At 42.0% G+C, this 23,575-nt stretch overlaps 1 protein-coding gene across 9 annotated transcripts in view; it reads left to right on the forward strand.

Annotated features, from left to right (window-relative positions):
- The window catches only part of adgrl2a (adhesion G protein-coupled receptor L2a), a 96,648-nt gene that overhangs the window by 20,031 nt on the left and 53,042 nt on the right, over positions 1-23,575 (forward strand). For all 9 annotated transcript variants that reach the window (XM_041936031.1, XM_041936032.1, XM_041936033.1 and 6 more), the window contains exons 2-3: positions 1,287-1,451; positions 20,087-20,300. In XM_041936031.1, the coding sequence (XP_041791965.1) occupies positions 1,376-1,451; positions 20,087-20,300 (290 nt within the window). In that variant the 5' untranslated portion in view covers positions 1,287-1,375. The remainder of the gene's footprint in view (positions 1-1,286; positions 1,452-20,086; positions 20,301-23,575) is intronic.

A 23,575-nucleotide genomic window follows, 5' to 3' on the forward strand; every position in this document is an offset into this window, starting at 1 on the left:
ACTCGCACAAGAGGGACAGGTATGGATGAGGTGTAGAGAGAGGAATTCTGGTTTGGAGAGATGGAAGGGAGAGGGAGGGGCTGGAGAGATAAGCTGGTTTGTGGTCAGTCACAGCGGAGAGAAGTGACCATTTGCTTGGTAGTGTTTGTTTGTTTGTTTGTTTGGCGAGGGCGCGGGGGTGGAAAGAGTCACAAAATATCAGTCACATAGAAGCACTGTTGCTGTTTAAGCTCTGCTTAAGTAGAAATGAAATGCTTGCGGGAGTAAATTCTGCTTAAATAACACCCTAATGTAACTCATTTACATTGAATCCAAGTGAATGAGGCTGGTAGCACCTACACTGTTGCACACAGTTTTCCACATTTTGTAAAATATGTGATGCTGGATGTTTAATTTGCTTTTTATGTGAATGTTCTGGAAATAACTTCATGTTAACATCAGTCAGTATTTGACCAAAGACCACCTCTTTTATGAGTGTTTCCAGTGATTACTCAGACCCACACCAGGCTAAAGCAATCCAACGTTGAAAAGCTTTTTTGGCTAATATTCATCAAGCTATTATCATGGATAATTTGAGCATTTCATGTTACTTTCAGCTTATTTAACACTTCCACTGCGCTGTCGTACACTTTTGATGCCCGGTCAATTTACAGTTACGGTCGGTTCCAGATGCAACTTTTCTGCAAAGTTGAGTGAATTTTTACTCTGCACGGCTGATTGGAAAGCTCAATTTGCGTGGAGCTTTTGTTCCACAGTAGAGAGAGAAATCTCTCAGCACACCAAGTCAGCGAACATCACTTTAAAATCCCTACTGATGTGCTACTTTGCTCTGTGGGAAAGTAAAAATCTTACATAATTTAAAGATTTAGCAATGCTCGGAAAGGTTTAAATGTGTTCTCTGCAATAGGTGAAGAATGTATAATTGAACACAGCACTGATAAGGTTAGCTTCACTTGCTATTGGACGGCCTTATCTGTTGGCTGGCCCCACCCTGCTCCGCCTCCCCGCCAGTGAAATGGTTAGCAATCAGCCACCATTAAGGGATTTCCCTTCGCAGGATTAATGACCTTCTGGGCTTATTTCAGTGGCTTACGTGGGTTTGTAGCATTTCACAGCTTAAGGTTTGTCCCATTTCTGCAGTGGAATGTGCTGTAAATGCTGCATCAAGTGCCTGGTGAGAGGAGTGTGACAGGGCGAATGCCTCGGTAAAATCACACGGGGACAGAGCTCCCACGTGGAATACATTTCAGCCCTGAAATGAACGTCTCTGTTGGTCTGCTCCACAGGTGAGAGGATCAATGATGAGCATCTCCGAGACCAGTCGGCTTGGACTTTTTTAATCAGAACCTTTTAGTCACAACTCAAACCCAGCGCCATGGCGTGCTCCCTGTGGAACCTACACACCTTCTGCTGGTTTCTCATCACACTAGCCCAAGTGCACTCCACAGAGGGTAAGTACACATGAAACAGCCGTCTTTGCTTTCTCTGAAAACATACCGATTTGTTGGCATGCCAGTGTTTTTATAGCATCTTTGTTTCAGCCGCACTGACAGCCAGTGCCTGAAAAAAAATGTTTTGCCATTGTCTTATTTAGGAATATAGCATGAGCAGTGAGATTGTGACTCAAGCCGAAGCTGCTCCTCTGAGTGCAGGCAGTGCTTGTGTAAGTAATGCAGTTCTGAGGACAGTGGGCACAGGCGGATGGGGGATAATCTTGAGTGGTTTCATTAGTTGGTAAATTGTGATTTGTCTGAGATTTTCTGCTTGAAAGCGTCAGTTGTTCCCAGTGGCATCAGAGCTGGATCCATTTGTAAATTCCTCACTAAAATGTTCTGTCTCATGGCAGGCACACGCAGATTTCACACCTCGAAAAAATATAAAGCCTGAATGTGTTTTAATCATAGTGCATTTAGCTTTGATTAAATCACTCTCAGCTGTGCTGTAATTGCAAGATTTATGCACCCAAATCATTCCTCATAAGCCGTATCCTTAACATGTTAGTGTTTAATCACAAGAATAAGAAGTTAGAGTAAACCAAAGTTGGCATCTTTTCAGTGCAGTGCATCAGGAGAGCCACGACAGGTTTGGTTTGTTGGTGCCAACTGTTGAAGCTCTAGCCAACTGTTCACTTTACCTGCTCATTGATTTTTAAAGAACTCAATGATACAGGATTATTGATTTGACTTTGGAAGGTAATTATTTCCCAAGATGCTAAATTTACACTCTTGCAAAGCACACTGCCACAATATTTGTTACCATATGTGTTTCTCACAAATCATCTGGCTTAGATTGGACCTTTCATATAAGAAGTGTGTAATTTGAGGAGTGCGGGGCCTCTGTGGGCTTCAGAGAATTTAGGAAACCCAGAGGGTCACAGAAATCACTTAAAAGTGTCTGTACGTAATCATATATATTCCATCTGTCAGCACGCTGACATATCGTTTTAGAAACCTCATACAAAGATAAGAGTTTGCAATTTCAAGGCCGAGGTATATATAAGTAAACCTATTTAGGGGGCAGGAAAGATAGTCGCCCCCCTAGAGAGTGTCTGTCCCCGGTTGTGGCGCCTCTGGTTTCACCAGGTGCTCCATAGAAATCAACTGGCAGTATTTGATAGGCTGGAAGCCAATGAGAGATGTTCACGCTACACTACTAACTCCTAATGGTTAGTCAGGGTCGATCTGCCAAAGGGGATGCGATCGGGTGAACCTTCATGCATGTTATGAGGCTCCTTGCTGACAGGTGACTCCATGTGATCAGGGCTGGCACACAAACAGTGAGCAGGGACTGCACGAGGGACGAGGAAATGCTTATTCCAACCCAGGACAAAAAGGAGTAAAAGCAAAACAAAGGAATAAACCCATTTATTGATGGCATTTGTCATTCATATTTTCCTCTTGTTGGTTCCCCTCCGCCCTCACCTCCTTCCCATTTCCCATCTCAGCCACAGAGATCAGCCCAGAAACAGTTCATTACAAACAATATCCCCAAGTAAACATGCTTCATTAAACTGCGTCTGCCCCTAATATCTTTTTAATGCATTTTTATAATTGAATTAAATGGGTTAGTGGAATGCTGTAAATAGTTTAAAGTTTGTTTTTTCCCCCCCATGTTTTTTTTTTTTTTTTTTTTTTTTTTTGCGTTTGAAGGAGGAGATACACAAAGCCAAGATTGAAACTGTAGCTGTGGGGGATGGTGTTCCTCCTGTGACCTCCTTCTATGCAATACATATCTCATCCTCCACATTTGATCGGTTGGACTCGTGTCCACATGTATACGTGTCTGTGATCTGTATTTGCCCAGCTGACTCACTATCATTTCAAGCCTTTCATCTCCCATGTGTCTTAGTTTCTGCACATCTAAAGCCTGGAAAATTGCTTGTATGCATTCAGTCAAGTGCATTCAGTGACTTTAGTTTCTGGACTTGATTAGGCTTATTATTTTAATTATGCCATTTATACATATGTATATGTATATATGTATATATATGGCATAGTATAATACACATCAAAGAAACCCTGGGGCCTAGAGAGTTCAGACTTAAAGATTTGAATATGGAATTAGCAATATCATGTTTTACTGTGTTTTATTGCAGTAGAAAATAAAAAAACAGCACCATCTTGTATCTTTTGTGAACAGCTACTCTTTAAGTGCCATTGGTTACAGTCATGGTACAACAGCTAAAGCTGTCATAATTACTTTGTTATAATACAGATAATTGTACACACTGTGATTGTTTGGCAATCTTGGAACATAGCATGGAGCCAGTGTAATCCTACAAAAACCCAGGAGGGCCATTCTGTGACACTGATACTGTGATCAATATCTCTATCAATGTGGGTGTAATGATATGACACTAAATATCATCAGGGTTTTGGTTATAACATAGAACCTAACCACTTTTAAAGGGTCATCAAGTGCAAATGATACAATTTGGCATCAGTTTCATTTAAGAGGCACCAATTTTCCACATCATCACATCACCACTCATCACAGGGAGGGATTCTGCCACGACAGTCGTATCATGTCAGCCATGGCTCTGGAGGAAGGTTTGCAAACTCCGGGCTGAGTCTTTTCTTGACTCTGTTATTTAAACAGAAAGTCTGCACTACAAACAGGGACCATGGAGTTTGAAAGACATGGCACTTACCATATCAGGGACTTATAGACAGGGTATTTCGGCCTCTGCTGCATCAGCTGTGACACTTCAATCTCTCTCTTCGCATCTTCTCCGATTTATGGAAGAGAAATAATGAATTGCTGGAGTGGCCCTTAATACCTCATTACTAATGAGAAAAGCCATAATTTTGATGACATCATTTGTGGTGTCATGTTTGTTTTTTTCAATATGCCCCGGCTTTGTAAAGAGCTCATTCTGTGTCAAAGCTGGGTTACATTGAACACACCATTAATTTATTGAATCATTTTGGACACAGATGACCGTTTTAAGGTGGGTGCGATAGGTCAGGAAGGGAAAGACATTGCTGTCTATCACTTTGATCAGTGTGCTTCACTCTGACCTGCTTTCATATTGTTTTGCATCAACACAAGTTTGCCCTCTGGCATTCAGAGTGATCTTCTTTGAAGCTGCAGGTTTATTTCCTTTTGTCCTACTGGTGTCCTCTGCGGACGTCGCCATAGCAACCCAACAGAAATGAGGTGAAGGTGTAATTCATGAAGTAATAATGCTTTTTTTTTTTTTTTCAAAATGTAAAACCGTGGCAATTTTCCCTTGCAACACCTGGTCAAACTGGCTCACGTGTCTTTTCCAAAATAATTGAGTCAACGCAGGTGGGGTTGAAAGGATTTGTCTGTATCGGTGACAGAAGAACAATTCACACCTAGCTCAGCCACACGCTCTCTTCAAAGGCTTTCCTGAAGATTGTTAGAATTACAGTGAGACAGAATTAGAGAGCAGAGTGAAGGCTCTGTGTCAAGATGTGGGGAGGGCGAGGTTTGTAACATGCTAGACAGAATGCCAGGAATAAATCAGGAGAAAATGTGTCCGTGTGTGATTTCTCTGGTATTTGTCTCCCCTTAGTGTGATCAGCTTTACAGTGTTGAAACTGTGTTGATGTAATGGATGCTTTTTAGGAATTGTGATTTTTTTTCTGCATCCCGTGGCCTTGCTGGCATTTTAGTGTGCAAACTTTGCATTATGTGAAAGGCCATGCCCTGCAAAAGTACAATAAAAGCAAATCAGTGTGAAGTAGGTCATGGGGATTTTATGTAACAAAGATTCAACAGCAATTTTGATTCCTCTAGATTGCATGTTGTCATTCCGTTACTGTGGGGCCTGTGATGGTTTGAGAGGTTAAGCGTACATAAAGAGGGTAGCGTGATATAAAAGCTGCATTTCAGTTGCAAAACTTGTGCGAACAGGTCTGCCACAGAGAATTTCTGTTCCCGACACACACCCTGAAACCACACTATTGTTTCTCCTCAAAGCTTGAAATGTTTGAAGTGCTTGAGATTTCTCAAGGGCAACAGGGAAGGGCACCTTCAAAAGTCCTCTTTTTGTGCCATGTGAAAGGAAAAGAAGAGACTTAAAGCCTTCATGTGAAAGTGAATGGAGTGAAATAGACAATCAAGGTATTCTGAAACGTAATTACTGGAAGTAAAAGCTCAGGGCTTAATGTGAGCCAGAACCTGCGAGAACAGGACCCAGCACCTCCCAGTTGCTGTGCCACCACCTATTTGCTCTGCGTAGTTGATTTATATAACCAAATGAATTTTTTTTTGCACTGTGAGAACGTTTCCTTCTGGCCTGTTCTCATGCCACACCTAACCATATTATGGCAGGCTGCTAGTGGTCATGGACTGCAGATTAGTATCTAACAGTGTACATCCAGATATCATAAGCCTGTTCTTCGGAGGCAAAAATACGACAGGTGTTTGTTCTTACCGATAATCTGCTTTTCATTCTCTCCACTAGGGACCTCCTCCTCAGCAGCTTTGCTTGTGTGTGTTATCTTAAATAGAAGAAATCAAAATACTGTCTGTCAATTAAGCGTTTGTGGAACCACAAGCAGTAGGCCTCTTCTTTTGAAGCGCTAATTTGTGCCAGAGTTTTTGTTCGTGGAAAAGAATAGCACCCCACTGCGTCGCCACCCTCCTGTTCCCTGACCACTTAATTCGGTATTTAAGGTAAGGCTGGCCCATAGCTAATTTGTCAAGAGAAACAAATAATTTCACAGGTAATTATTTTATGAAACACGTATTAAGCTAAGTTTTTTTTACAGCTTCTTCTATTGGAAACAGCTTTAAAACAGCTCAGGCTAAAGGGGTGAATTTCCCCTTTGTCTCGTGTCTTTAGTAAACAACTTCTGTTGGTTTTGTCTTTCCGCCTCCCGCTTGATGTCATCCTGGTTGTTTGCGGCAGACTGTGGAATCTGGCTTCCCGTGGAGCCAGGCAGGCGTGGGTCCTGTGTACGAAGGCCCACCATGCTGTCATGTCTCTTTCATCGCCAGCCAGGCTTGGCCAATAAGGAGATAAGGAGACAATGACTGGGAGAGCAAGCAGTGGCAAGGTGTAACCACAGCCCCTGGGTCTCCTCCCTGCCGAGCACTTCAAATCCTCATTAGGATTTTCAGCAAAGGAAGGAGGGATTTTCTGGATTAGGGCTTTGTCACTGCTGGCTCCAGGTTGGTGTTTGTCATGCAAGAGCATGGCGGAGCTCTTGACATCTTGCCACCCTCCTCCCTTCCACCCAAACACAGAACCTCCCGTCACCTGGCTACTGAGGCAGTTAAAAGATGTTCCACTAACCCAAAATGTATGGAACTCATAATCATTACCTCTCTGCCCTTGCCAAAGGTTTTTAACGCCATTCTAGTGGCCTGTGCTTGGGGTCTGTGGGCTTAGGCCGCTGCATCAGCATTCCTCTTAATGGTTATTTATGCACAGATAACCTTGGGGAAGCATCATTAGTTTGTTGTGTGCTGTCGCTGTCCATAACTCATGGTGAGATCTCGGCCGTGACACCAGTGCGGCAGTTCAGACAGGAGACACGATGCCTTGTTTCAACTCCAATTACTCTCCTCCGTGTTTTAGTTATAGCGGGGGCTCTTTAAATGGTATAATATTGGGCTTTTTATCACTCAGATTCTCATTTCTTTCAAGGTTCCTGAGCTCTATGTTTTTTCCTTTATCAGCCTAAGCAAGAGTTTTTCTCCTACAAGGATGCGGCCATTTGTTTAATTAAGGCATGAGTCTTGTGGACTTCTCTCGCAAAACAAAAGGACTGTGTTTCTCGACATGGTGCTCAGCCTCTAACATGGTCCTTAATTGGGTTTCAGACTTGTCTAGGAGACCAGTTCAGCGTGACAGAGCATCAGACTTAGTGTGAAACCTACCTTCTCCCGTCATTCTCGGTGCTGATCTTCGTGGATAATGGGCATTCACACGGGTCCCGCGAGGCCCTCGCTGGGTGGGATCTCAGGCACCCTACATTAGTCATCTACCCACATGTCCCTATCTGACTCGGATTTTACCGTCATGCTTTGTCTCACTTTGTTCTTGCCCAGGTAGAAACATGTGGGCTCCTAACAAGTATATCCCAAACAATCTACAAAATATGTGCTGCAAACCCATCAAGTCTCCTCTCTGAATCCCAAAGACAGACAAAAACAAATACGACTTATCAATCTCCAGTGCAGTGGTCTATAACCAAAGACCTATTATTCATGGAACATTTATTGTTTTGTGCTTCTGTTGGTTGTCTCTGATCTGGCCGTGGCAGATGTGACTAGCAGTATGTGGGCATCTTTGTATAAGCAGGCTTCAATTTGTCAGAGATATGCCTCCCTTTTTAAAGTTGTCTTTTTGTCTTTTTTGTGAGCTATATTTGCTACTTGTTGTGGCGGAGTGAAAAAGTGACTTTAACTCTGGCTTGCTGCAGGATTTGATTTCAAAGGTTCTGGTATATGTAGCTCAAAAGGCGTGTGTAGTGAGAAAATACCTAAAGCTGCCCGCGTGATAACAGAAATAGCACAAGCTCTTTAGTTCTTTAATATTTTTATATTGCTGGAGCCTGTGTAGTGGACATCAAGGACTGCAGACAGAGCGCATGCAAGTACTGCTGATGAAGTGCTGTCTGGGGCAGATGAGGAGAATGTTTTTGATTATCCAGCGTAGATGGTATTTCAAACAGGAACCAGCATGTACACCTCCCGCCAGACAAATAAACCATCTCGGCTGGTCAAAGGGCAAGTGTAGCTTGGTTTCCTGTTTGCTACTGTAATGCAGGGGGACTTTAAGGTGATTACACTGCAGTGTTCAGGTCACATGGAGTGCAGCATTATTCCCTTTTTATCCCTTTCCTGTGAATTAAAGGCCGATGCCAACTGTTGTGAATGAACTGTTGCCGTGAATGCCGTGCAGTTTTCCTTAATACAGTGAATTAGATGTATTTATCTATGTGAGAACTTTAGTCCCAATGCACCTTCTGATTTGAGCAACGAGAGCAACCGAGGGATGAATGCGCTGAAGTGGTCTAATGGGAACAGCTATTTACCGAAGCATTGACTCACGCCCGTGACTTCGTTCCGCGTAAGATGAAATACCAAATGTAAACGACAACAATCTGCAGGTGTTCGAGATGTATGTAATCACGTGTTCATTGTGAGGACGCTGTTGAAAGACACGTCCGCTGAAGCGCAGGAGAGTGTGTTTGCGGTTCCGATGTCATGCAAGGTAAAAGTGATTGCTGAACATGTAATGACAGATTCTGTTGAGAGAACATAATCCAAAGGCTCGTGATTTCACAGATTTTACAGTTCACTGTCAAGAGTCAGATGCACGATATTCCTGCTTGCCCTTAGCGGAATCCTCTTTGTCCTCTTGCTTTCAGTCCTGATTTAGAGCAGCTATAAATCCTGAAGAGGCTCCAGTAAACGAGGGGTGGTGAAACTACGCCCATAAATATAAAGGATTTAGAACCAGGGCCTTTTTGAAGGAACTCTGAGTGCCCATTTATGAAGCTTGTTAACTTACAGAGTTTCACTGGTACATTCAGTATTTTCCTCTTTTGTTCAAAGTTCTTATAGACTTTTCTTTAAAGTGAAACTTTAAACCTGCTCGACCAAAGGCAGGCTGATAAAATATGTTGTTAGTCGATTATAAAGCAGCTTTAGCTCATTGGCTAATTTTTGTTGGTCATAATTTAGAGTGAAGAAGTCATGAAGGGCTGGTCTTCTCGCTGTCGAACATAACACACATCAGGTCGGGCCATTTGTGCTCTGTCTGGTAGCTAAGACTTGGCAGCGTGTGACTCAGCTTTTGACCTTTTGAGTCATAATGACCCCTGAGTGCGTCCGTATGTCAAGGGCTTGGGCCTCTGCTCTTAAGCCCCCCTCTCACGGAAATAATTGGCTGAAAAAAATAGTTGCCAAAGACAGATATCCCCCTGTGGAAACGTTACAAATCAATATCAAATGAAATGATCAGTCCCTCTTAATATATAAAGGTGTCTTTCATAATACTGACTCAGCTCAGCTGGACCATTGCCTCTCGCTTAATAGTTGCTCTTGTACTCTAATTTCCATCACACACACACACACACACATGCAAACCCCTCAAGTTCCCAAATTATTTTTAGATAGCCAACAAGCAATAATTAAGGCCGATAAGCATGAGAGACATCTGATAAATCCTTAAATGAGAACTTCAAAGTGCCCCTGCTGTGACGTGTGAGAGCTGGAAACAGATGGAGGAGCGAGAATGTTAGGAAGCAGGCTTAGTCTGTGGACTTGATTCAAATGAGGTTAATCCAAATCTGAAAGTTTTGAACAAAAAAATGTTGGAGGGGAACCTTCTTTTGAACGTTATTACAATCATTTCACTGAAGGGGAAAAATACATATGAGACGGAAGGTCATCAAGATAATATTCAGCCTGTGGATTATAATGAATACCAGCCAATAAATCCTTGATGAATTGAAACAAGAGTAACATTCAATTTGAGCTTGGCCAGCTTTCTCTTCAAGTGTTATGAGATGGAATCCTTGAACCGCATGAAATCCAAAGATAATAGTCGCTTCAATTAAAAAAAAAAAGAATTTCTTCATCGAAAAAAATAGAACAACCCTGATTCCAAAAAAGCAGGGACGCTGTGTAAAACATAAATAAAACAGAATGTGATAATTTGTTCATCTTGTTTGACACATACTCAACTGAAAACACTTCAAAGATACATTAATGTTTCTTCTCATCAGCTTCACAGATTTTTGTAAATATCTGCTTATTCTGAACTTGATGCAGCAACATGTTTCAAACACGTTGGGACAGGAGCAACAAAAGACTGGGAAAGTTGTGGAACACTCCAAAAAACACCTGTTTGGAACATTCCACAGGTAAACAGGTTGATTGGTAACATTTAATCAATGTAAATAAATACTGTTGCTTCCCCAAATCACACACTTTGTCCGCAGGTGATATGCCAGTCGTTCCCATTAAGTTCTGTGGAGAGCAGATCCACAGTCAGGTGGCCTTCATCGTCATTTCAGCATGAAACGGTTGCAGTTTGTTTAGGTTTAGGCAGCAAAAGTACTTGGTTAAGTTTAGGTTAAGATCATGGTTTGGGTTAAAATAGGTGCTTTAACTGACCTACATCAGACATACGTTAAAACAAGTCAACACTGTGTTTCACACGGGGCTTTCGCCCAGGAGAGCGGCATTCATGTCCCGTGTTTGTTTGACCCGTCCGTCAACCCCAACCTCCGTTTCTCGCTCTTTATACTGCGTCACCTGACAGTTTGTGTGGATAATTGGACACATCTGCACTCCACAGAAGTTAATGGGAAGGGCTGACGTATCACGTGCTCGCAAAATTTGACTTGGGCGCGCGCACTGCATGCAATTTGAAAGTGTAAAGTTGTGCTATTTGTATGCAGACTGAAGAGACTGGGCTGGTTTCACCTGTGTTGCATTCATCAGATAAGTACTCTGCAGGTTTACAGAATCTGTGCATAACCTTGAGTGAGTGGAGGAGACAAAAGCCTTCGAGGCCAGTGTATGTAGCAAAATAGCACTGTGTCACATAACAATCTGCCTAACCTAGAAGGCAGCAAGTCTGCAGTCTAGTCTGAATAAGAGCTGCATAAAGAATTCAGCTGGAGCAGCAGTCGTGTCATCAGGGCATGACTACCCAGTTGGTCAGGGAATTTAAATGCCAGGTGGGGGTCAGTTGAAGCACTAGCTGAATAATGTGGCACAAATGCATACACATGAGAACCGGGTCCCGGGAAGAGGAACCACTGCTGTGGTGTGCTTGAGGAAGTGCACTTTGGGAATGCAAACCAAGCAGATGGACTCTTCTCATTTGTGTGTACTGCCACTGGTGACCCATTGGGAAATGCTTCCTTATTGAATCGAGGAGCATCAAACGCTTCATTGGAGCAGAGAAGGAAGCCTGGGCTACCCAATGTATCTGAGTCCATTTTTTTTTCTCATCATTTGTAATGGAAACTGTGGAAATGGTGTAGACCAGAGGAAACACTGACAAACACATCCACTTTGAAAGGTCTTTTGCAAAAAATATAACCGGCCCTTATCGCATTTAAACTCATTTTGTATTGTCTGAAATATTGCCGCTGATAAGGCTGAGTAATGAGGTCCAAAGAGCGTGCTGCTGCTAAAAGGCACCATGACTCTTAACAGGCAGAAAGGGACTGCCCTATATCAGTTCTCCTCGGGAATGACTCACATGATGAGTCCACCACTAATCAAACAAATGAAAAAAAAAGCAAGGTCACGGCTCACATAACAGAAAAAAAAATCATTCTTTCTGTTTATTTCTTAATTTAGTGTGAGGCTGAAGGATGTTAACTTCCCAAATGTTTAAAATTTACCTCAACACTGTCATAATAAAGTAGGCAAAGAGCCTTGTCCTATCGTTGATAATCTGAAAATGTATTGTAATTTCAGGCTCAAATCAACCAGTGACCATTTAAGTTCAGGACCATGGGACAAAATTTACAGTTTGATGGTCATCGCAGCAATTTCATTACCAGAAGATGTCCTTGCTTTTTTTTGTGACCTAAAAAGCACTCCCTCCTTCTCTTTCTACCCCCCACACACACAAACACACATGCACACGCGCACACACCGCCCGGCCCCAGGGCTATCCGATACTAGACAGTGAGATGACATTGTGTGCTTGTGCGAGTGCAGTCAGCCGACATGTGCAGATGATGTGAAGTCAATAATGCATTATGAAAAAAGGGGATTTATGACCTTGATGAGCCCCATAGAGCTTAATTAGGCCTTAAGGTTGATTTACATACAAGTGTACAAGGAATGTGATGAGGCTGTGTTTTCACTGCTGGTGCAGTGCATTTTCATCTCGTCTGCCTGCGCCACTTGATGCCTCGTGTCTTTCCAAATTGTTCTGGATTAGGAAAAAAAACATAAACCTTTCTTGGCTACCAGACTTTGCTAGTGTCCATGTTTTGTCAGAACACAGTAAAATCATCAAGTACTAAGCTGCAGGATCATATTTCTTTTCTGTGCAATGAAGGCATTTCCTGTGCAGGCTTATGTGACTACAAGTGCCAGTTGGGGATGAGGAATAGAGTAAATGTAAAAAAAAAAAAAAAAGTCTCTGACAGGGTAAATTTCTGCTTAAAGAAACCCACCTTAATACCCAAAGGGGGGAAGTCTGGGAGTCTTTTTTTTCATGCCATCTATTCAGAGAGAAATGACAAGATCTTTTTCAGAGTCATGTACCTATATCAAAGATGCTCCTGATAGCCCCCCTGCTGTTGCTATGGAAGTCGCGGAGATGTAAATGAACTGGAGTGAATTGGATGGTGGAGAATACAAATGAGGTTGGAATGCTCGTTCCCCTGCTGCTCTTTGCCTCTTCTTCTTCTCCCAATATCTTTCTCTGTTCCTGTCTCCCTCTCTCTGTGCAAGTAGATTTCAAAGACCTAACATTAGCTAGTGTTCCGCATATTTTGACACTACATAATGTAATAGGATCCTCTTCTTTTTTGAATTTCTTTTTTTTTTTTTTGAGGGGAGGGAGGATGGTCTCAGATCTGTTTCACTTTTAAGATATATATATATTTTTTAAGGCAAGACCACTGTGCCTTTGTGCAAATTCCTTTTTTGTCAGTCCGGCACTGCAGCATCATGCTGACGGATGGATGAAATAAGAACAGGAAAATCAATGGCTTTTCCCCTCCAGAATAACTTGGGCCTGTCACTGATCATCTCTGATATAAATATGAGCTAAGATGTCGTGTCAGTGTGTTCTATGCCGCATAAGTCATAGTTTCAACGTCAGTGGTCAAAGAGTTTAATAATCCGCAGATGTTACGGGCTGAATTACAGAGGAGCAAAAACCTCGACACAAGCGACTGTCGTTTGCTGTTAGCCAGGCCCAAAAAGTGACATCAGCTTTCAACACACACGAGGCGGAAAAAACAGAAACACAGCCTCGAGTTAAAGTTTACGCTAAGAAATTCAAAAGAATGCTAATATCTGTCAAACCGGTAGTGTAATTCTTTTTTACAATGGCCACACATAGTCAGCAGTCTACCTCGTACCCTGCTGTTTGCGGGATATATGCAATATTTTCTTTCTTCTCCTCCCCTGTGTGGACATGACTTCTTAAGAATACATGCTGTTGTAAAGGATATCTCTGGATTATAGAATCAGCACTGTGGGAAGAGTCTTGACTTAAAGGTTTCTTTTCCTTCACAGACTTCCTTTGCTTGTACCGTGGAGAGGAGGGGTAAGGGGTGGGGTGGCAGAACCTGGAGGACTCAAGCTGTGTTTCCTGTGGCTCCAAGCTAAGGCTATAGGCCATACTTTTCTTTCACCCCAAATCCCCCCAGCAAGCGACCTTGTCGGCTCAGGAGTGCAGAATAATGGCGGGCCGAGCGGCGATGCTAGCTCATTTACAAGCAGCTGTTTAGCTCTCATCAGAGCAGCGAGGAAAATCAAAGAGCCGCATTAACGGTAGAAGACAGGCGTCGGGAAGCGTCCCCGTCACACTTCTCGTCGGCCCTCGACAGAAAAATTATCTGGGTTCACATCAAAATAATCTGGAGACCTCTTTTGTGCTCTGGCCACAATGATGGCAGCATGAGTGGCTGAATAGGCCTTTTGATCAGCCTCTGCTTTGCCCCTGGACTAACTCTGGAAGCATGTGTAACTCAAGTTACAAAAGGTCATTTTAATGTGAAAACCATTCACTAGAAGCAAGATAGTCCTGATGAAAAGCAGGATAGTGCCTCTGTCATATGTGCTGCATAATCAGTGCTAGGCAATAGTGGAATAATTCTGTTTCATTGAATGCGACTCAAGTTTGTTGCCCTCATTAAGCATTCAGCGGCGTCAGAAGCTGCATTTTAGCGGTGTATACTCATGTTGGTTTTGTCCATACTACGTGCTGTTAGTCCCTGTGGGTTTGAACATGGTAATGTCTCGTTTCATGGGACGATGTGCTAGAAGGTCCCCGCTCGGCTGGTGAAGATCCTAATGACTCCTCGTTTCTGTGAAATAGGAAGACATTTTGTTCATTACCTCTGCTTCATATCCTACCAGATGGTCATTTTCCAATTGATTTGCCTCATCTGTGAAAAAAAAAGAATTAAAACATTACAGCACCGGTGAGACGGTGCATAATGGGCCCCCTTTACGTAGGGGAGTTTCTCACAGGTCTTCAGCTGCAGATTCTGTATGGGCCTAATGTAATCGCAAAGGTTACACATGGTAGTAAATGCCAGCCTGGGAAGCTCTAAATAGAGGTTCCTCGTTGGTGCAATAAAGTGCTATAACCCATGGAAATAGAGGTCCTGTGCACCAATCAAAATCAATTACTAGCATGTGATAACAACATGTACAATAAGCATGTGTCAAAAGGTTGAGTGATCATGTGCTTTAAAAAGAACTAACAAACAGCTATTTTCTTGTGGGAAAAACAAAAATTGGCTCTAAGTTCAACTTGCCGGTTGTGAAATATGCAGTATTTTCAAGATTTACAATTTAATTTCAGTCTGTGAAAAGAAAGAGCACGGCCCCAACTCAGTACTTAGCTATTGTACAATGGCACTGATCATCGTTCAGTGCTTCCTACATATCTGATGAAGAGGATTTGAAATGCTTTTCGAGGAGTGGTGGGTGACCAGAATGCCTGATTAGGAAGAGTGTCAGCAAGGCCACGATAAGGATCTGACCAGTAATGTCTCTGCTGCACCATGTTGCCATGGTCACAGGATTTAGCTTTCCGCATGATGTTGTATGCCTCGATGCTTTGCCTCCTGGTGTCTAATTAGCGCAGAGAACGTAAAGCTTCTCCTTTTGAGTGTTTGATTGATAGACATCTCTCTTTGCAGCCCTCGTATAGGTCTGGATGCACTATCACAGAGTGAGAGTACATCAAAGCGTGTAAAATAGCATCTCGCACTTTGAGGAGACGTCTGAAGTGTGTGCTCAGAGGAGTGTGCCGTGTTTCCCTTTTGGAGTGAACAGTGCGTGCGTGTGACGACCTGAAATGAACACGACTAAAAATTCCTCTCAGTTGCCGTCATGTGGCTCCTTTTCTTTTTGCACCTATATGGCAGTGGTGTGCACGACGCGTGGCGCCATTTTCTCATCGTAAAAGGCTCAGAAGTGAAAAGGTCCCTAAAACAAAATATAGCAACAAGTGCTTTCAGCAGCTCCAGTAAACTGTTGAGATCATACCAGATGTGATTTTGAAAGATTTAATAGGGAAGAGTCCAAAGGAAGCAGAATGTAGGTCCCTTGTATATCCAATATTTCAGCATTCAGCACATTGATATTCTTGACTTTGTTTACTGTTACCATATGAAAAGTAAATAATTTTCATATCAGGCATTTCCTGAATAATTATGCTAATGACCCCATGAGCAAAATAATGATTACTTTTCTGGCTCATTTGAATAATGAAATTATTTAGTTAAGTGAGACAGTAAGCGTTGGATTTTGTTTATGTTAGATTCACTGTGATCACATTATTCTGCCGTAATTGCAATGCATTGTCGTGCCAGACCATGATCGATGGTGTTTTGGCGTCTTCATAATATCTGCATGAAAACAGAGGAAGGGCATTTGTTTGAAGTAGTCACATAAACCCTCCGTTATACAATATCAAAGAACTTACACAAAACAATCATGCAGGGAGCAGATTTTGATTTGTCATCACAGCAGCTTAAATTACTTTTTCTGTAGCTTGTTTTGACCGCTGGATATTTCTCTATATGAATGTTGTAGTTGCAGATTATTTTGCTGGATCGCACCACTGCAGTGTGAAATTTGTGTTTCAAGAGGAGATATTTTGTGAGGAATCTCATTCGAATCAGAACGAAAAAAAAAGGTAAAGAAGTGTACAAAGCATTCGAGACTATGACAGAGCATTGCTAACGTAATTGCACTAAGGACTTTCATCTATTGCATTGAAATTTGTTTGCAGGACTATTGGGTGTCCCCGTATTGATTTGTGTCACTCATCTCCCCATGTACCAAAAATACCATCCGACACCAGAGTGAGAAAGTAGTCCAGCCTCAGGCCTAATCAATGGAGAGAGGCTTTTTGAGGTTGTTTACTACCATGCTTTTGGTCCATGATGCACAAACCCAGCTGGCGAATGGAGTGCGTTTAGAAGATGGCAATTTTGTTTGATTTCCAGAGAATTGAACACGAAAATGTGCCATTATTACAGGGCCTGTCATCAGCGTGGTTGGAAAGTTGCTGGTGTATTTCAGTAGGGGTCTTACAGTATTTCTGAGCACACATTTATCTCCTCATTGCTCCAGTCTCTGTTTTTCTACTTAAGCGGAGGGACTGCATCAGTTCTAAATCATAAAGCCAGAAGTCGAGACTATAAAGGCTCTGCAGAGTGATTTAAGTGTTGTAGCAGCTTTCCTGGGACACACAGCATCAGTGGGTTTGGCTGAGGATTTGGAGATCAAACTCAGAGGTCTTGCACATGGCCAAAGAACCAGTTCACTTGCAGCCACAAAGTAGGCCAGTGAAAGGTAATGTATCCCACCCAGCCATACGTAACTGCTGCCCAATTGATCCATGTGAAGTCTGTGTGACCTCTATAGGAAGACAAGCTGGGATTCGGTCGATTCAATAGAAAGAAAATTATTGTTTGTTGCAAGTATTGAAGAGACTCATATGTGAATGTATGGTGAGGTATCATTTACCACAGGTATCACTTACTCAGAACCGGCGCCACACTACAGCACACCTGTGCTATTTATGTTCTCACTACAAATACATGTCATACCATTGTCCATATTGTACATGTCTGACCTATAGTACATGCAGCACATCAGAACGTTTAGAAAAAAATAAATCATATTGTGATTATTTGATCAGATATTATGATGCTGCAGCACATTCTACCTTTAGCAAAAATTGCATCTCCTGCGATTTGGATATTGCACTTGGCCATATTGCGATTTCAGTAATAGTTCGATTAATTGCTCAGCCCTGTTATATATTGTAATCATATCCAGCTGTTTATTCTGTATCTATGCTTACTGCTAGCATTACTTATTACTACTTACGCCTGCATTGTATATTTAGACACACCTGCAATTGCCTACTGTAACTGCTGCACAAGCTATATATATTTATATAGATCTTGTGTGTATTCATTTCACTCTGTTCATACTGTACATATTTACTTTAGCATATTCATATATTCCCCTCACTGTTATTTATGCAGATATACATTACTCTGCACTTTACTGCTTTTTGCACTGGTTAGATGCTAAACTGCGTTCCGTTGTCTCTGTACTTGTACTCTTGTGCAGCGATAACGTTGAATCTAATCTAATAATATGTAATGTTCTTCTGCTTCTCCAGTGGTATAGAATACATTTCCATTTCAATTCCTTTCCTTATGATTTTTTAAAAAGCTTTTAAATAGCTGTTGCACAATATCTGGACTGGTGAGAGAGAAGCAATAGATGTGTCTCCATTGTACATCTGCCATTATCAAGTCGTGATATGAGTCTTAAGACTGTAATGTGGCATTGACTGACGCTTTACATAGGCTCTTATAGTTGCTACACATTGTACTGCTGACTTTTGATGGAGCTATGCTGGAGTGCACTGACATGAAGTCAAGATTGGCTGTCAAGTCGTGTTCCTAACACGCCGTGTTTTCATTTTTTTTTTCCACTTGGGCTTTTTCTCTCAAGCCAACGTCTCTGATAAATTGTTTATCACCTTAAGCGTTTCTTTTTGACTCCAGAGAGAAACGGGGCTGCAAAAATGAAATATGGCTGAAACCGATCATATTTGAAAGCCTTTCTTTTTCATGCCTATTGGTCACATGAGAAAGTTTGCTGTCAAAAAGAGCAAGTAGGGCAAAAAAAGATTCTTCCCTGATGATTGTATGCTCCAAACAAATAAAGTCTTATAGAGGTTAGATAGGCCAGCTGCCCTCCTCCATACAGATATATCCTTTGTTTACCCTGAGCTCTTCACTGAGCACCTTAGAAGTCGTACTTCCACCTGATTGGTGCACAGAAGGAGGATCAGGCAATACAAACTGACATTTATCTTCCTTTGTAAAATACCACAGTAGTATTTCCTGGTGAGGGGCGCAATACAGAATGCTAATCCCCTGCCATCGTAGCATAGCATTTTAATCAGACAAAGATAATTGTATTGGTAGTTAATTGATGAAGCATCCAATAGGGTAAAATGAACTCAGCCTTTTCAGGCCAATTTAGCTGAGCAAAGTGTTGCCCTACAAAGAGCATTTCATGGGATGACTCATGAAAAAAGTACTTTGTAATTATAAACAACTGCACATATGGATCAGTCCGACTTGTCCAGGTGCCAAACAAATTAGTGTTTGAGAAAACGACACTTTCCTTCCCCCCTTTCTTGTGTGACTGTGAACTAAACCTCATTAGAGACACAGAGGCTTTGGAGGCACTAACAACACAGCCATCAACCAAGTTGCAAGTAACAACACCATTATTCAAAGAGGTGACAAAGTCACCACTGCATGCAAGGAAGCTGTGGTTATTATTCAGTGCCACCAGTGGTTTAGTCAAAGTTCACAGAGGGGTGGCTGGCAATCTCTTTAAGCTCGCTGCCGCTCTCTCTAATGCTTGACATGTCACAGCCGCAGAAAGCAACCAAAAATATCCCGTATTTGGATTGATATAGTTTATTTATGTAGTTCAGATTTAGTTAAAGTATGGTTCTTGGCATTGTTCACATTTGCAGAGCACAAAGCCACAATATTGATTTCTTTTCCTATTTTCCTACCCCCTCACCCTCCCTGACAGACAGACACACACACGCACACGCACACACACACACACACACACAAGCTTCTTTTTTCTAACCTTCCAAAAGCCCGTCCTTCGATTGTCAGCACTGCAAAGTGGATTAAATTACACTCATGTCGTACAGACGCTCGTTGTACTTTTTCATTTTGGAGAGAAAAATGAGCTTTGTGAGTAAACCACAATTCTCTGGTGATATCTCTGGTGATGCCACATTGAAATGAAACACAGGACAGTCGAATGAAAAAGACAAACTGTGTTGGGAGACTGTTTAAAACACAAAAACACACTGCAAAAATACAATCTTAATGGAGTTGTATTTTTTTGCCATCACATCAGCTGTCAGGTTTTGGTGATTAGTCTTGTATCAATGTGCTCACTGTACACAGACGTCCGCGAGGGGTTACAATGCTCCAGACATTTTAGCCGACAAACTACACTTTAATGACAATTATGGATTTTTTTTCGGGACCAGTTAGGCATGGGGATGACATACTAGCACCATTAGCTCACTGGTGCGGTTGAGATCTGAAATGTTCACTCAATACGCTGATGTATGTCAGGCCAGCAGTCCAATCCACGGCTCGCTATCCACACATCACTGTGATTCATCTTGCTAAACAGTTAGTCTTTTGATTAACGCACAAAAAATGCTGCTTTTGTGTGTACCCAGCATGTCCAGCTCTCATTTCATGTATCTCCTGCCTTTCATGCCTCCTTCCTCTGTGTCAGCCCAACTGCACATCTCCCTTCGATTTGCACTGATAGAGCTCATTCTCTCTGTCTTCTCCCTCAGGGTTTAGTCGAGCTGCCCTGCCATTTGGCTTAGTAAGGAGAGAGCTGTCTTGTGAGGGTTACCCCATCGATCTGCGGTGTCCAGGAAGTGATGTCATCATGATTGAGAGTGCCAACTATGGCCGAACAGATGACAAGATCTGCGACGCTGACCCTTTCCAGATGGAGAACATCAACTGCTATCTTCCAGACGCCTACAAGATCATGTCACAAAGGTAAAACTGCAGACATCTCTGTGCAGCACCAAAAAATATATGTTCCAAAATGTGGTAGCTGTCAAAGTTACAGAGCTCTGAGAAAATAACTGACAAGGCTCAACAGCAATGGTTGCCTCGTTGCCCTGAGCAACCAGATATGGACCACTGTCAACCATTTCAGTTTGTCTGGTTGCACCTCTTGGCACCACTCTTTCCTGTGCTAAAAAAAAAAATCCTCCACACCCGTTGCCTTTGGACTAAAATCTTCCGCCAAGGAGAATCACACGGCTGCTGCGGGATTGATTTGCTCCATCGAAAATAGCAAAAGTGAATGCAAGTGTGGAGTAAAAAAAAGAAAAGAAAAAAAAAGAAAAAGGCAACAGTAGCTTGTCAGCATCAATAAACCTGCAAGACATTTGAAACTTCCGTCTGAGTTTGGGAGGTGGGGTGATAAACAAGAGAAAACATTTTTTTTTTTTTTTTTAAGAAATCAGTCGAGAGAGCACAGCAAAAAAAACACACACACACAATGGACATCAAATTCACTGTTCAAAATATGAACATTACAAATTAGCTTTTCAACAACAGTCTCAGAAAGTAAAGAACTGTTTTCAGTCTGTCCTCTTTTGACACGACTGAAAAACTCCAGACCTGATCCGGCTGGCAGGATCTAATTATTCTGTCCATTGTAATTTACTCTGTTAAATACATTACCTTGCAAATGTGCGCTCTTGATTAAGTATGCTAACATTAGTCTATCAACGTTAACTTTGTTTTGCCGTATTAGTGAAGCTGAGCCACTTGCTCTTAGTGAAATCCATGTTGTGTGTGTGTGATTGTGTGTGTGTGTGTGGAGGTGTATTACTCACAATGTGGGGACACAAATCTGTTTATACTATCACATTGTGGCGACTCACACTCATTATCAGGATTTTAATAATCATCAAATATTTAGTCTCCAGATCGAGTAACGTTATTTACGGACACCTGACAGTTTAGTGAAAAATGTACTTTGTAATGTACTTTGTAAAATGTACGCTCGGAGCGTTTCCCTGTGGACAAAAGTTCCTCAAACACTGTCCAGTTTTTAGGTTCATATTTAGATTTTGTTTATTTTATTTTACTTAACATGTGCTCTGTTTAGAAAATGTAATGACCACCTAGAACATTAAAGTCCTGTTTACATGTTATGCATAAATCATGAATATGATAATATAATGTAATGTAAAATTCTGCCTCGCAGGTACTTTTAAATTTGATACTTTGAGTACATTTGTTGATAAAACTTATTTCACGAAACACTAACAATTGTAATTGCAGGACTTTTTGTAATAGAGTATTTTTTACAGTGTGGTATTAATACTTAATAATAATCTGAACACTTCTTTGCCCACTGGCATTCCCGTAGCTTTACGATCGTGCTCCTCTGTACGGGCCCTTTGTTAAAGCCTTTTGGTCGGATTAAGGACCGGCTATTTGCAGGACCGACTTGCACACTGATCACTGACCACAGAGATGCCCCCCCCCCCCCCCCCCCCATTTCAATGCCACTGTCTCTGTGGCTATCACTCATGCTCAAAGAAGGATGATTTAGTGTGGAAAACAAACCCACAGAGCTGCATGGACTTGTGCACACACATGCAGCTCAGTAGGGTTCCAGTGGTAACACCGTATGCATGAGACCTTATACATGAGACCAGTTGTCACGTACGGATGCCAACTGAGCCAAAGTGCACAGGATGGAATGACATATGAGTGCCACAGAGAGAGATATTGGACGGTATGAGACCGTCAGCAACTTTGGCAAGCTGCCTTGGGAAATAAAAAAAAATAATGAAATAAAACAGTAGAGCCCTTGTATTCAGGGGGTTTATTGTCAAGCCCTGTTTGATGAAGTCAGATAGCTGACTCACATTGTCTGTCTTGAAAGGCTGCAGCCTGCGTGCTCCCTGCTTGTGGCCCTGTGTATTATGCTGCCCTCAGCCTCGCTCGTACAAAAACAGTCCACTGAAGCACAAATACTGACCCAGCAGGAGCCACCTGACAACAAATCCCAAACAGCCCCGTCGAAAAACGCTCACCATCACCGTCTGCAGAGGAGGCTCCTTCCTCATATGCATATCCTGAGAGTGCCAGAGGGTTCCAGTTCAGATGTTATTTTAAATGTGTTTTTAGCATTTCAATGTCACCGCCGAGCTATTGTATTCAGAGCAAAGAGAGAAATATGTGCGTTCTAAGAAAAAGCGCTGTGATACAGCTGCCGTCTCTCAGGTGCGTGGGTTCAAAAATCACACAAAAGGAGCCTCACAAGAGTTTACATCTGATACGACAGGAAGAAATCCAAAAGAGATCAACTGATGCGAAAAAAGTGACTTGCATATATTTGCATAAAGCGCCACACAGATAATTTTGTGTCGTTGTGAAATGCATCAGCGTGTAACTTGTCAATTCAGATTCATGTTCTTATTTATGTGGAAATGAGCCATACATTTTAGGATGCACAGTTTAATTCCTATGTAGGCCTATACCATAATAATCAAAAGCAGTGTCATCAGTGCAGAAACTTAAAACAGTCATGAAAATAGATTCAAGGGCATCCTGATGAACGCCCAAGATTGCATATGGGACTAATTAGTGATTTTTTTTTTTTTTCCCATCCATCGTCCATTTATTTACAGGAGCAGACTAAAATGGGAAGCAAATGTAATGAAACAATGTCTCTGCTGCCAAAGATGATTATCCTCAAACAAGAAGTGTGGTGATTTTTTTTTTTTTTTTGGGGGGGGGGGGGGCCTATTTGGAGTAAAATGTTTGTTTGCTAGGAGGTCTGAGCCCTTCACTTCCCCGCAAGTCAAAACTCTGGTCTGGCTCCGGCTGAGGCTAACCCAGCTGAAATGTTCCATATGTGGGGCAGCCCACTGCACACACTGTGCATGGGAGGAAATTGTATTTCTTGCTGTACAGCCTCCATCAGTAAAGAACTGAAGAGCCAAAAATATTTGTCGCCATAATTACCCCGGCCCACTAATTTAAGTGTGTGGGGGGAAAAATTGCATTAGCACTTGTGTGGAAAACTGTGTTCACTTTTAAACATCCGAAATTGATGTGGTCCTGAAGTGTGGAGAATTGGATTGAGGCTTCGCTGAGTTTGATAGATCCTGTTGGCACTCCAAGTTGTTTTTATATCTGGCTGGCATATTATATTCATGAGCACAATGATTTTATGAAAATAGCCTTAGGACTGTTGTGGCTCAATTAGAACATTCAGCTGCAAGCAATTAGTCGACTCAAGT

The sequence above is a fragment of the Chelmon rostratus genome, chromosome 4 (genome assembly GCF_017976325.1).
Source record: "Chelmon rostratus isolate fCheRos1 chromosome 4, fCheRos1.pri, whole genome shotgun sequence".
Classification (NCBI taxonomy): Eukaryota; Metazoa; Chordata; class Actinopteri; order Chaetodontiformes; family Chaetodontidae; genus Chelmon; species Chelmon rostratus.